Raw genomic sequence first — 10,249 nt, forward strand, 5'->3', positions numbered from 1 at the left:
ACAGGCCAGTGATCTCTCGCCGTTCCCACAAGGCCAGAACTTTCCTCTATCGCCATCGCCAGTGAGCCGTAATGTCCTTCCTTCTCTCGGGCGTTTATTTGTCCAACTCCACCTCTATCTGTCAATGTGTATGTCTGTCGTGGGTGTGTGTGTGGTGTGGGGGGGGGGGGTGGGTGGGTGTGGGTGTGGGTGTGGGTGTGGGTGTGGGTGTGGGTGTGTGTGGGTGTGTGTGAGTGTGTGTGGGTGAGAGAGAGAGAGATTGTTTGTTGTTGGTGGGTGTGGGTGTGAGATTGTGTGCTATTGTGCGTACGTGAATGTGGGTGCGACGTAGAGCCAGTGTGGCTGTGTGGGCGAGATCGCATTCCTGCACGCCTCTGTTAGAGCTCGACGTTGCACACTGTCCAATCTCTCACTTCACATCCGCACACGCACACGTCAACAGGACCTCAAGCCTGCAAACCTACTCATCAGCGCGACTGGGCAGTTGAAGATTGCCGACTTTGGGCTTGCGCGCGTGTACGATGAAGCAAGACCAATGAGCCACCAGGTGGCCACGAGGTATCACGGCAATGAACAAGCACGCACGCGCATCACGTTTATGCACTCACTCGCACACGCGCCGTGTTTGTCCACTCACTCACGCACGCACACTCTCACTCACTCGCTCGCTCACTCACTCTCACTCACTCACTCGCTCTCTCTTTCACACACACGCACACTCACTCACACACACACTCACTCACACACACTCTCACTCACACACTCTCTCACTCACTCACTCACACACACACACACACACTCTCTCTCTCTCACTCTCACACACACACTCTCTCTCTTGCCAGGTGGTACCGTGCTCCAGAGCTGCTGTATGGGGCACGCGTCTACGACTTTGGCGTTGACATCTGGTGTGTATTCATCATTGCATGTGAGCGTTGGCTTCTGCCTCGACCCCCCCCACACACACCAGCCAGGACACCTTCCTCACTGCCGCGTGCACCACTTGTTGTTTCTGCCTGCCGTCTCAAGGGCCGTCGGCTGCATCTTTGGAGAGCTCCTCAACAACTCGCCCCTGTTTCCGGTGTGTATGCATATGGTTGGTGTGTGTATGCATGTAGTTGGTGTGTGTATGCATATAGTTGGTGTGTGTGTGTGCTTGCTTGCATAGTGTGTCTCGTGTGCAGAGCCGCCTTCGATCTCCGTCGCCTGCCTGCGTTTATGACCGACTTTTCATCTACCAACCCTGCCCACATGCTTGCTTGCGTGCCCCCGTCTCTTCTCACACACGTACCTCACGCTCCTATTCCCAATCTCCAACCCCTTAGGGCGAGAACGACATTGACCAGCTCTCCTGTGTCATCCAGGCCCTTGGAACGCCCACACGACAAGACTGGCCGGTAACGTGGTGCACGCTACTTTCCTTCCCCCTCCCCTCTCTTAACGCTGTGCTCTTTGCATTCAGCTCATCTGTGCACACGATGCGTCCACATTCACACAAATGTGTGTGGGTGGTAGGTCATCTCACGTCATTGCTATGATTGCTTCCGCCGCCGCTGCGAGTGTGTCTGCAGGAACTCGACTCGCTTCCCGATTTTGCAAAGATCAACTTTGATCCCACAGACCCCCAGCCCATGCACGAAATCCTCCCCGACGCAACGCAGGACGTGCGTGTTTGTGTGTGTGTGTGTGTGTGTGTGTGTGTGTGTGTGTGTGTGTGTGTGTGTGTGTGTGTGTGTGTGTGTTTGTTTGTTTGTTTGTTTGTTTGTTTGTTTGCTTGTTTGTTTTGTTTGTTTGTTTGTTTGTTTGTTTGTTTGTTTGTTTGTTTGTTTTCGTGTGCAGTTGTGTTTGCACTGGTCTTTGGCTTTCCTCGCAGTTCTGACGCCTGACGCCCCCATTTCACCACCATTGCACGCGTTCCTGTCCTTGTTTTCAGGCCATCAACCTGTGCTCGCAATTCCTCGTCTACTCGTCCTCCCGCCGTCTTCCTGCCGCAAAGGTGACGACACACGTGCGTGTATACACACGCATATGGATGCACACGCGCGCGAGCTTGTGGCAATACTTGCCCTCATCAACACGTTGACCACGTCACCTCTTTTCTGTTTGCGCCACCAGGCACTGGTGCACCCGTACTTCTTCTCGTATCCCCTGCCTGCGCACCACTCGGAACTCAAGCTGCCAACCTCTTCCCAGCCGGTGCGTGCGTGCGTGTGTGCGTGCGTGTGTGTGTTTGTGTGTGTGTGTTTGTGTCTGTCTGTCTGTCTGTGTGTGTGTGTCTGTCTGTCTGTGTGTCTGTGTGTGTGTGTGTCTGTCTGTCTGCCTGTGTGTGTGTCTGCCTGTGAATCCGTGTCTGTTTGTCTATCTATGTGCCTACCTGCCCGCGCTGTCTGTCTGCTCGCCTGCTTGTCTCTCTGGCTGCCTCAGTCTGTCTGCGTCAAAGCTTGCATCATGTGGGCTTTACCCGTGTTTCGTATCGTTGAATTGCTGTCACAACACCGCACACACATATTTCATTGCGCACACACGCCCCTCTGACAGGAGAGCATGCGGCTACGACTCGTGTCTGATCTTCCCTTTGTCACATTCGAGGACGATGACGACGATGAGTTGTGAACTGTATTGCTGCCGACGCTGATGCTGATGCACACACACACACACACACACACACACACACACACATTAGATCTTTGGCCGTTAGCGCTTCTCGCACATCTGTTTTCTTGTCATCGCACACCTTGCATGCATGCATGCATGCACATGCGGGTTTATTTGAGACCCGTAGCCAGCTGGCCTGGCTTGCAGCAGACGTAACTGAACCACATACACGCTTGAACCATGCCGCTGCTGATATTACTGTTGCTGACACGAGTGGACAGAAGAACACAAGACAAGGAGATGTTTTGAGAGGGGGGGGGGGTTGAAGAGGCAGTGGTTGATGTGTACACAAGTCAGGAGAGGAAGAGATGGGGCAAAGTGCCTGTTGCCTACCAAGAGCACACAAACACACCACACAAACAAACAAACACACCACACACACACACACCCCACACAAACAAACAAACACAAACACACAAACAAACAAACACAAACACACACACACATACATACACAACCAAACACACACATACATACACAAACAAACACACACATACATACAAACGTACGCATACGCACACACATACACATACACATACACATACATGCAGCATTACGTGCTGGCCATGGAGATGATGGTTCGCACGTGGTTAATGACCACATCCACATCCACGTCCAGCCCGGGACTGTTGAAGTCGAAGGAGGTGGGCTCCACCTGGTGATACGAGAACCCGAGCGCCTGTGCGAGCGAGAGGTAGCACGGACGCACGTCACCCTTTCGCTTCGCCCCAACAGGCGGCCGCTCCAGCGCTGCACGCGGTATAAACTCGAGCACGTGCGTCTGCATGCCTTGCGCTTGCGAAGCGGAGGAACCACCGGCGAATAGGAGATTGGCAAATGCGCCACCATGGGGGCCAACAATCACGCGCGCGTCTCGAAACACACCTGCATCGCGTTGCCACGCATGCGGTGCCGTGTGGTTCCACACCTCCAGTCGCCACTTGATCCTCGCTCCTGCCCCAACAGCAACGCCGCCACCCTTAGCCTTGAGTTCGCCCTGTTGCATGCCCTGCATGTTGGCTGCCTCCACAACCTGCTGAAGCCCCTCAATGAGTGCCTGCTCTGTTGCCGGCACAAGCGCGCGCGGCGATGCGTCCCCACGACTCAGATACAGCAGCACCGCCTCGCCTGCGCCGTCGCCATTGCCATCACGGTTGGCCAGGTTGGGGCTGCCTGGCGTCTGCGTCGTGTGCCCAGGCCTGCGCGTGTCTTCGTCGCGCTGCTGTTGCGACGTCTGCAGCTGGCGCAGCAGGGGACAGAACACGCCCGGTGGCATGATACCAATCTTCTGTTGGCCAGCCAGCGTCGGGAACACAATGGCATCGGCAGTGTACGTGAGCCTCGGGTCGGCCTCAACAACCGCCCAGGGCTCATCCACGATGCGTGCAAGCATTTCCTGCAGGACGTCGCTGCCTGCACACACGAGCAGCGTCACCTGCACCTTCCCACTCAACACCGCTTCCCGCAGTCCATCGCTGTCATGCATCTGCTGCACCCCAACATTGCCTTTGTCCTCTTGGCTGCTGCTGCCGCTGGTGGTGGTGGTGGTGGTTGCATCAGTCTTGAGCCATTGCAGAAATGCTGCGAGCCGGGGCAGCACGTCGAGCACCGTGTGTTGAAACGTCTCGCCCCATACAATGACCAAGTCCACCAGCAGACCATGCACATGCACGCTCCGGCCGCCACCTTTCTCCCCGGTATGCGGTTGCTTCGTGCCCCTGGTGCGGGCGACACAAGCGCCGCCAAGCTCCTGGGGCTGCAGTGCAGACTGCACAGCCCGCTCCGAGGGCACGCGGTGCCACCGCTTGTTTGTAAACGCGTGCGTGGCATTGAACACCGCACCGTTACGGCCATCAACAAAGTAGAGGCCAGGCAGTGTTGCTGCGTAGTCTGTGGTTGGAGCGCCGGAGCTTGAAGCGGCACCGCTTGTCCTGGTCTCCGCGGTCGCGGTGTTCTGGGTGCTGGCTGTGTCCGCCGCGCTCATGCTGGCGAGAAACCCCAGCACCACCACGGCTGGGGCCGGCCATGGCCTAAAGTCGTCCAGCGGCTGCAAGGCACCGCCGTCACGTTGACCGCCCTGATTGCTGTTGTTGGTGTTGGCCGTGTCCAAGCTGCTTGCTGGGGGCGCGTTGCCCTGGTCAGGGCCCCCCTCAGCGCCGTCACTGTCATTGCTCGTGGTGCGACTCCAGACCAAGGGCTGGATCAGCGTTGGGTTCCCGGGCACGTGCAGGTACCACAGGTGTGCGGGCTCGACGTGCGTCAGCGTCTCTATGGGATTGAGCTCGCACTCGGCCACCTTCACGGGCGTTGGCTCCCCAGGCCGGCACACTTCTGGCGTGGTGGGAGCATACAAGTCTGCCGGACAGGCGCTTGCCTGCAGGCTTGTTGCGCAACCAGGCCCAACATCTCTAACCACGGCGCTGTCGCTGGGCTGGTATGGCACGGGCTCAGCGTCCGCGCCGGGCTGCTGTGTTGATGTAACTTCCTGCTGTTGGGATGCTGCTGGGCCAAGCGGCTGTACTTGCGGCGCATCTTCTCTTGTCCCGTCCCAAGACGGTGGCTGGGGTCCTGACGGCGGGTGTGGTGCCTGTGAGGGAGAGTGGGGAGGTTTCTGTGTTGCCTGCACGCTCGCCTTGCCTCGGTGTGCGTCGTCGTTGGTGCGGCCATCGCTGGTTGTTGGTTGGAGCGCTGCCTTTGCTCTTTCCTCGTTGCTGTTCAGGTTCTTTCCCTGGGCCTCGTGTCCTTCTGCGACAGTGAACAGCTGAGGCGCGTGGTTGTTTATGATGAGGGGTCGTGCGTTGGTGTTGCTGCCGCCGCTGCTAGGCCTGAGGTCTGTGGCGAGGCCTCGCGTTGAGGGTCGGAGCAGCAGGAACAACACCACTGCCACAAGCCCAACGAACAAGCCAACACACCCGCACCACCGCCGCAGCCCTCGCATTCCCACACCAGCAGCCTCGCCACTGCCACTACTACTCATGCTGCCGCAGGATACAAGAAAATCAAATCAAATCTTCAACCAAACATCCCACTTGGGAAAGCGCCACAAACAAAGCAACCACCACTGCGCACACAACTCAAACGAAGACCACCACCCCAAAGCAGCCACCACGTGGGTTGTTGACCTTGGAACGCAGTCGCGCAAACAACAACAAACAAACAAACGACCATGGAGACCGTGCTTGTTCTTGACGCTGGCGCACAATATGGCAAGGTGTGTGTGTGTGTGTGTGAACACGTGTGTGCGTGTGTGTAAATAAGTATGCATACACATATGTGCAGATATATGTGTTTGCATGTTTGTGTGTCCTGTAACGCATGTCATGCTTGAATGCACACTTCTCACACCACTGACGACGGCGTTGATGGTGGTGGTGGTGGTGGCAGCTGATTGACCGCGTTGTACGTGAGCTCAAAGTGAAGACTGAGCTCTTGCCATTGGGCACCTCGGCGGCCACCATCAAAGGCGGAAACTACAAGTGAGTACAGGTGCATTTTGAGCTTGGAGGGGATGTGATGTTGGGAAGGGACAATGTGCTTGTTACGGCTGCTCGGGCACACAACAACCGCACACACCCACACCCACACACACACCCACACACACACGCAACACACACACACACACACGTCCACTGATTGTACGTGTGTGCGTGTGACCTTTTTGACGGTGCTGGGTGGCCTTATTTGCAGAGGAATCATCATCTCAGGCGGCCCAGGCAGCGTGTACGCCGCCGATGCTCCGTCCTTTGATGAGAACATCTTCCACCTCGGCATTCCAGTGCTGGGCATCTGCTATGGCATGCAGGTTGGTGGGGATGGTGGTGGGGATGGTGATGGTGGTGGTGTGCTGCTGATGCAATGGGTGCTGCTGCTGCTGCTGGGGAGTGTGCTGCTGCTGGGGATGTGTTGCGCCTTGTGCTCAACGCTACGCTTGAGAAAGATCTCACAGCCATGCGCCGTACCGTGTTTATGTGTCAGCTTGCGAACAAGACGTTTGGTGGGAGCGTGCACCGCAAGTCCGAGCGCGAGGACGGCCAGTATGAGATTCAGGTGGAAACCGACAGCCGTCTGTTTGCTGGCCTCGATGCCACCCAGCCCGTGCTGCTGACCCACGGCGACTCGCTCGACCAGGTTGCCCCTGGGTTTCGCACCATCGCCAAATCAGGCTCCATTATCGCAGGTGCACGGACGTTCAGCTGTGTGTGTGTGTGTGCGTGTGTGTGTGCGTGTGTGTGTGCGTGTGCGCGTGCGTGCGTGCGTGCGTGCGTGTGTGTGTCTGTGTGTGTGCGTGCGTGCGTGCGTGCGTGCGTGCGTGTGTGTCTGTGTCTGTGTCTGTGTCTGTGTCTGTGTTCACGCACACGCACGTGTGTCCATCGTGGTGCTTTGGTCATGCAGCACGCCTTCATGCCAACCTCACACTGGTACCGACACCATGCTTCAACTCCCCGCCCCCTCTGGGTCTCGACTTCCAATGCAGGCATTGAGAATGAGGAGAAGCGCATTTATGCTGTGCAGTTCCACCCGGAGGTTCAGCTCTCCGTTAACGGCCGCGCCATGATCAAGAACTTCCTCATCGACATCTGCGGCTGCAGCGGTGAGAACATTGCGCACACTGCGTGTGTGTGTGTGTGTGTGTGTGTGTGTGTGGACACTTTGCATGCTCATGGAATGGGCTTGGCTGTCAACTGCGCCTGTGCTCACTCACCAAGTATGAGCGACAACCGTCCAATGCTTGCCTCCCATTCCCCTTTGCCAGGCACCTTTACGATTGAGAACCGCGAGGAAAAGGCAATTGACGAGATCCGCCGCCTTGTTGGCAAGAAATCCGTGCTGGTGAGTGATCCTGGCCCAGGGTGAATGTCATCACCATCAAAGTCTGTCCGTGCTAGTGGTGCACATGCATGCACGACAGTACCTGCGGGGCGTTGCAGGCCTGCACTTAGCACCACCATTTGTTTCAGAACTGCTCGCCTGACCACCATCGCCACGACCATGTTGGCAGGTGATGGTGAGCGGCGGCGTGGACTCGGCAGTGTGCGCTGCCCTGCTCAACAAAGCACTTGGCCCACAGCGCGTCATTGCACTGCACATTGACAACGGCTTCATGCGTCTGGACGAGAGCAAGCAAGGTGCAGACAACACGCGCTGTGCTGTATTCGTGTGTCTTGATTGCGGCGGGTGGTGAACCACAACATGTTGTTTGACACGCGACTCATACCTACTGACACACTTTGGAACGCTGGTGGCATGTGTTTGTTTGTGTGTGTGTGCACTGCAGTGAAAGTGTCGCTGGAGCGTCTTGGTCTGCCACTGCATGTCATCGACGCGTCGGAGGACTTCTACAACGGCACCACCACCATCACCCGCAAGGACAAATCCGAATACGAAACAGCGGTGGGTTCCGTGTCCTGTCCGCATTGTGCTCGCCGCATTCATCACGCAATACACACGGAAACAGTGCCCACTCATACAACACCAGCACAATACACATGTCGCGTGCACGCACGCACACGCGCACGCACCTTCATGAGACGACACATACACACACATACATACACACACGGCACACACACACACATACACACACGGCACACACACATGCATGCCCCATCTCATATCGCCCTTCGTCCGTCCAAACCTCCAACCCCCTTTTGCCACGTGCACAGCCGCTGAAGGAAGTGACGGCCCCTGAGGAGAAGCGGAAGATTATCGGGGACACGTTCATCAAGGTCGCCGAGCGGGCCATGCAGCAGCTCGGTATCAAGTCTGATGACGTCTACCTTGCACAGGGCACCCTCAGGCCAGACCTCATTGAGAGCGCGTCCGCCCTCGCCAGGTGTGCTCCGTGATGATGATGATGATGGTGGTGGTGGTGGTGATGATGATGATGATGATGATGATGATGATGATGATGATGATGATGATGATGATGATGATGATGATGATGATGATGATGATGATGATGATGATGATGATGATGGTGGTGGTGGTGGTGTTGGTGGTGGTCGGCATTGTTTTGTTTGAAAAGACGGACGTGCGCTTGCTGCTGTGCTGTCTCTCACGGTGGCCGCTGCTTGGCTGTGGGCGATGTTCGCGTCATCGCAGCTCGTCTGCGGATGCAATCAAGACGCACCACAACGACACGGCGCTGGTGCGTAAGCTTCGCGAGCAAGGAAAGGTCGTGGAGCCGCTCAAGGACTACCACAAGGACGAGGTGCAGTGCTGTTCCCTGCTCGTGTTTCCTGCTGGCGTCTGCTGCTGGCGCTGGTGATGGCTAGTGGTGTTGGCTGCTAATCCATCCTGTTTACCAGAATTATTTCTCACTCACCTCAACGTGTCGATGTCCCCACCACACATCCAACACACACACACACACTTCAATCGTTGCTGCGCCTTGGACAACTTCAGGTGCGCCAGCTCGGCCTTGAGCTCGGCCTCGCCGAAGACATTGTGCAGCGCCAGCCCTTCCCAGGTACCCTCGCCGCCGCGGTGGTCATTGGGAGAGTGACACGTAATGGGTTTAACCCATTCAAAACAAACACACGCGCGCACACACACATACACACACATACACACACAAACACACACACATACACACACACACACATACATACATACATACACATACACACACGCGCGCTCGTTTGCGTGTGCCCAGGTCCTGGTCTTGCGATCCGCGTCATCTGCGCGCGGGAGCCGTACATCTGCTCGGACTTTGATCGGACGCAGCAGTTGGTGCAGGCGCTGCTGGGCCAGCCGTGCTCGGACGCAGAGGCTGCCGCCGTCGCTCAGGCCGCCATGGAGCAGGCAGACCCAGACGGTACCGCACACGGTGATGTGGTGGCGTGGGGCGAGCATCCTAACCTCCCCCTTGCACCGTGGCGTGTGTGTGTGTGTGTGTGTGTGTGTGTGTATGCGATGTTTTGTTGCTCATTTGAACTTCTTCTTTGCCCTCATCCGATGCGTTTCCGTTTCCCCTTTCTCGTTTCTCGTGGAACGTGATGCTTGCAACTACTCACCGGTTGGCAGGTTCTCTGCGTGAGCATTCCAAGTCCTACTCTGCATCACTTCTCCCCATCCAGACCGTTGGCGTCCAGGGTGACGGACGCACATACTCGTGAGTTGCTCACACTGTGGTGCTCGCTGTCTCTCATGCTGTCTTTGTCACACGACATTTGGCAACACAGCGCCCATCAGCCTTCGTTTTCCTGACACCTGTCTCTCTCTCACCCAAGTCCTTCTCACCTCACACCGCTGCCTCATTACATCGTGTCTGTCCCCCTTGCCTCTGCTGGATCAGGTACGTCGTTGCGCTGTCGTGCACGGGCTCGCCGGAGTGGCCGCTGCTGCTGAAGCTTGCCAAGGTGATCCCGCGTGTGTGCCATCGCATCAACCGCGTCGTGTACATGTGGGGCGAGCCCGTCACGGGCCCTGTCCGCAGCATCACCCCCACGCTCCTCCTCCCAGACGTCCTTCACGACCTGCGCAAGGTGTGTGTGTGTGTGTGTGTGTGTGTGTGTGTGTGTGTGTGTGTGTGTGTGTGTGTGCGAGTGTGTGTGCGTGTGCGTGTGCATATGCGTGTGTGTGTGTGTGTGTGCGC

The 10,249-nt window shown here is 56.9% G+C and overlaps 3 protein-coding genes across 3 annotated transcripts in view; 2 read left to right on the plus strand and 1 right to left on the minus strand.

Annotated features, from left to right (window-relative positions):
- PTSG_01028 (CMGC/CDK/CCRK protein kinase) overlaps positions 1-2,610 on the plus strand; it is a gene marked incomplete at its 3' end in the record, with an annotated part of 3,300 nt that extends 690 nt beyond the window's left edge. The window contains exons 2-9 of the mRNA XM_004998444.1: positions 443-558; positions 843-905; positions 1,027-1,078; positions 1,323-1,394; positions 1,569-1,661; positions 1,931-1,993; positions 2,113-2,193; positions 2,536-2,610. Coding sequence (XP_004998501.1) covers positions 443-558; positions 843-905; positions 1,027-1,078; positions 1,323-1,394; positions 1,569-1,661; positions 1,931-1,993; positions 2,113-2,193; positions 2,536-2,610 — 615 coding nt within the window. The remainder of the gene's footprint in view (positions 1-442; positions 559-842; positions 906-1,026; positions 1,079-1,322; positions 1,395-1,568; positions 1,662-1,930; positions 1,994-2,112; positions 2,194-2,535) is intronic.
- A 432-nt stretch (positions 2,611-3,042) lies between these two features.
- Positions 3,043-5,638, minus strand: PTSG_01029 (uncharacterized protein). The gene has a single exon (XM_004998445.1). The coding sequence runs from the start codon at positions 5,627-5,629 to the stop codon at positions 3,206-3,208; it is 2,424 nt and encodes an 807-aa protein (XP_004998502.1). The 5' UTR covers positions 5,630-5,638; the 3' UTR covers positions 3,043-3,205.
- A 65-nt stretch (positions 5,639-5,703) lies between these two features.
- The window catches only part of PTSG_01030 (GMP synthase), a gene marked incomplete at its 3' end in the record, with an annotated part of 5,253 nt that continues 707 nt past the window's right edge, over positions 5,704-10,249 (plus strand). The window contains exons 1-14 of the mRNA XM_004998446.1: positions 5,704-5,863; positions 6,037-6,128; positions 6,340-6,454; positions 6,628-6,829; positions 7,127-7,243; positions 7,406-7,482; positions 7,652-7,778; positions 7,928-8,043; positions 8,316-8,485; positions 8,755-8,863; positions 9,058-9,121; positions 9,308-9,469; positions 9,679-9,766; positions 9,950-10,199. Of these exons, the coding sequence (XP_004998503.1) occupies positions 5,819-5,863; positions 6,037-6,128; positions 6,340-6,454; positions 6,628-6,829; positions 7,127-7,243; positions 7,406-7,482; positions 7,652-7,778; positions 7,928-8,043; positions 8,316-8,485; positions 8,755-8,863; positions 9,058-9,121; positions 9,308-9,469; positions 9,679-9,766; positions 9,950-10,199 (1,734 nt within the window). The 5' untranslated portion in view covers positions 5,704-5,818. The remainder of the gene's footprint in view (positions 5,864-6,036; positions 6,129-6,339; positions 6,455-6,627; positions 6,830-7,126; positions 7,244-7,405; positions 7,483-7,651; positions 7,779-7,927; positions 8,044-8,315; positions 8,486-8,754; positions 8,864-9,057; positions 9,122-9,307; positions 9,470-9,678; positions 9,767-9,949; positions 10,200-10,249) is intronic.

This window comes from Salpingoeca rosetta, assembly GCF_000188695.1.
Source record: "Salpingoeca rosetta unplaced genomic scaffold supercont1.2, whole genome shotgun sequence".
Lineage (NCBI taxonomy): Eukaryota > Choanoflagellata > Craspedida > Salpingoecidae > Salpingoeca > Salpingoeca rosetta.

Coding starts and splice junctions, on each gene's coding strand:
- PTSG_01029 (XM_004998445.1), bottom strand. CDS start 5,629: ATGAGTAGTAGTGGCAGTGGCGAGGCTGCTGGTGTGGGAATGCGAGGG.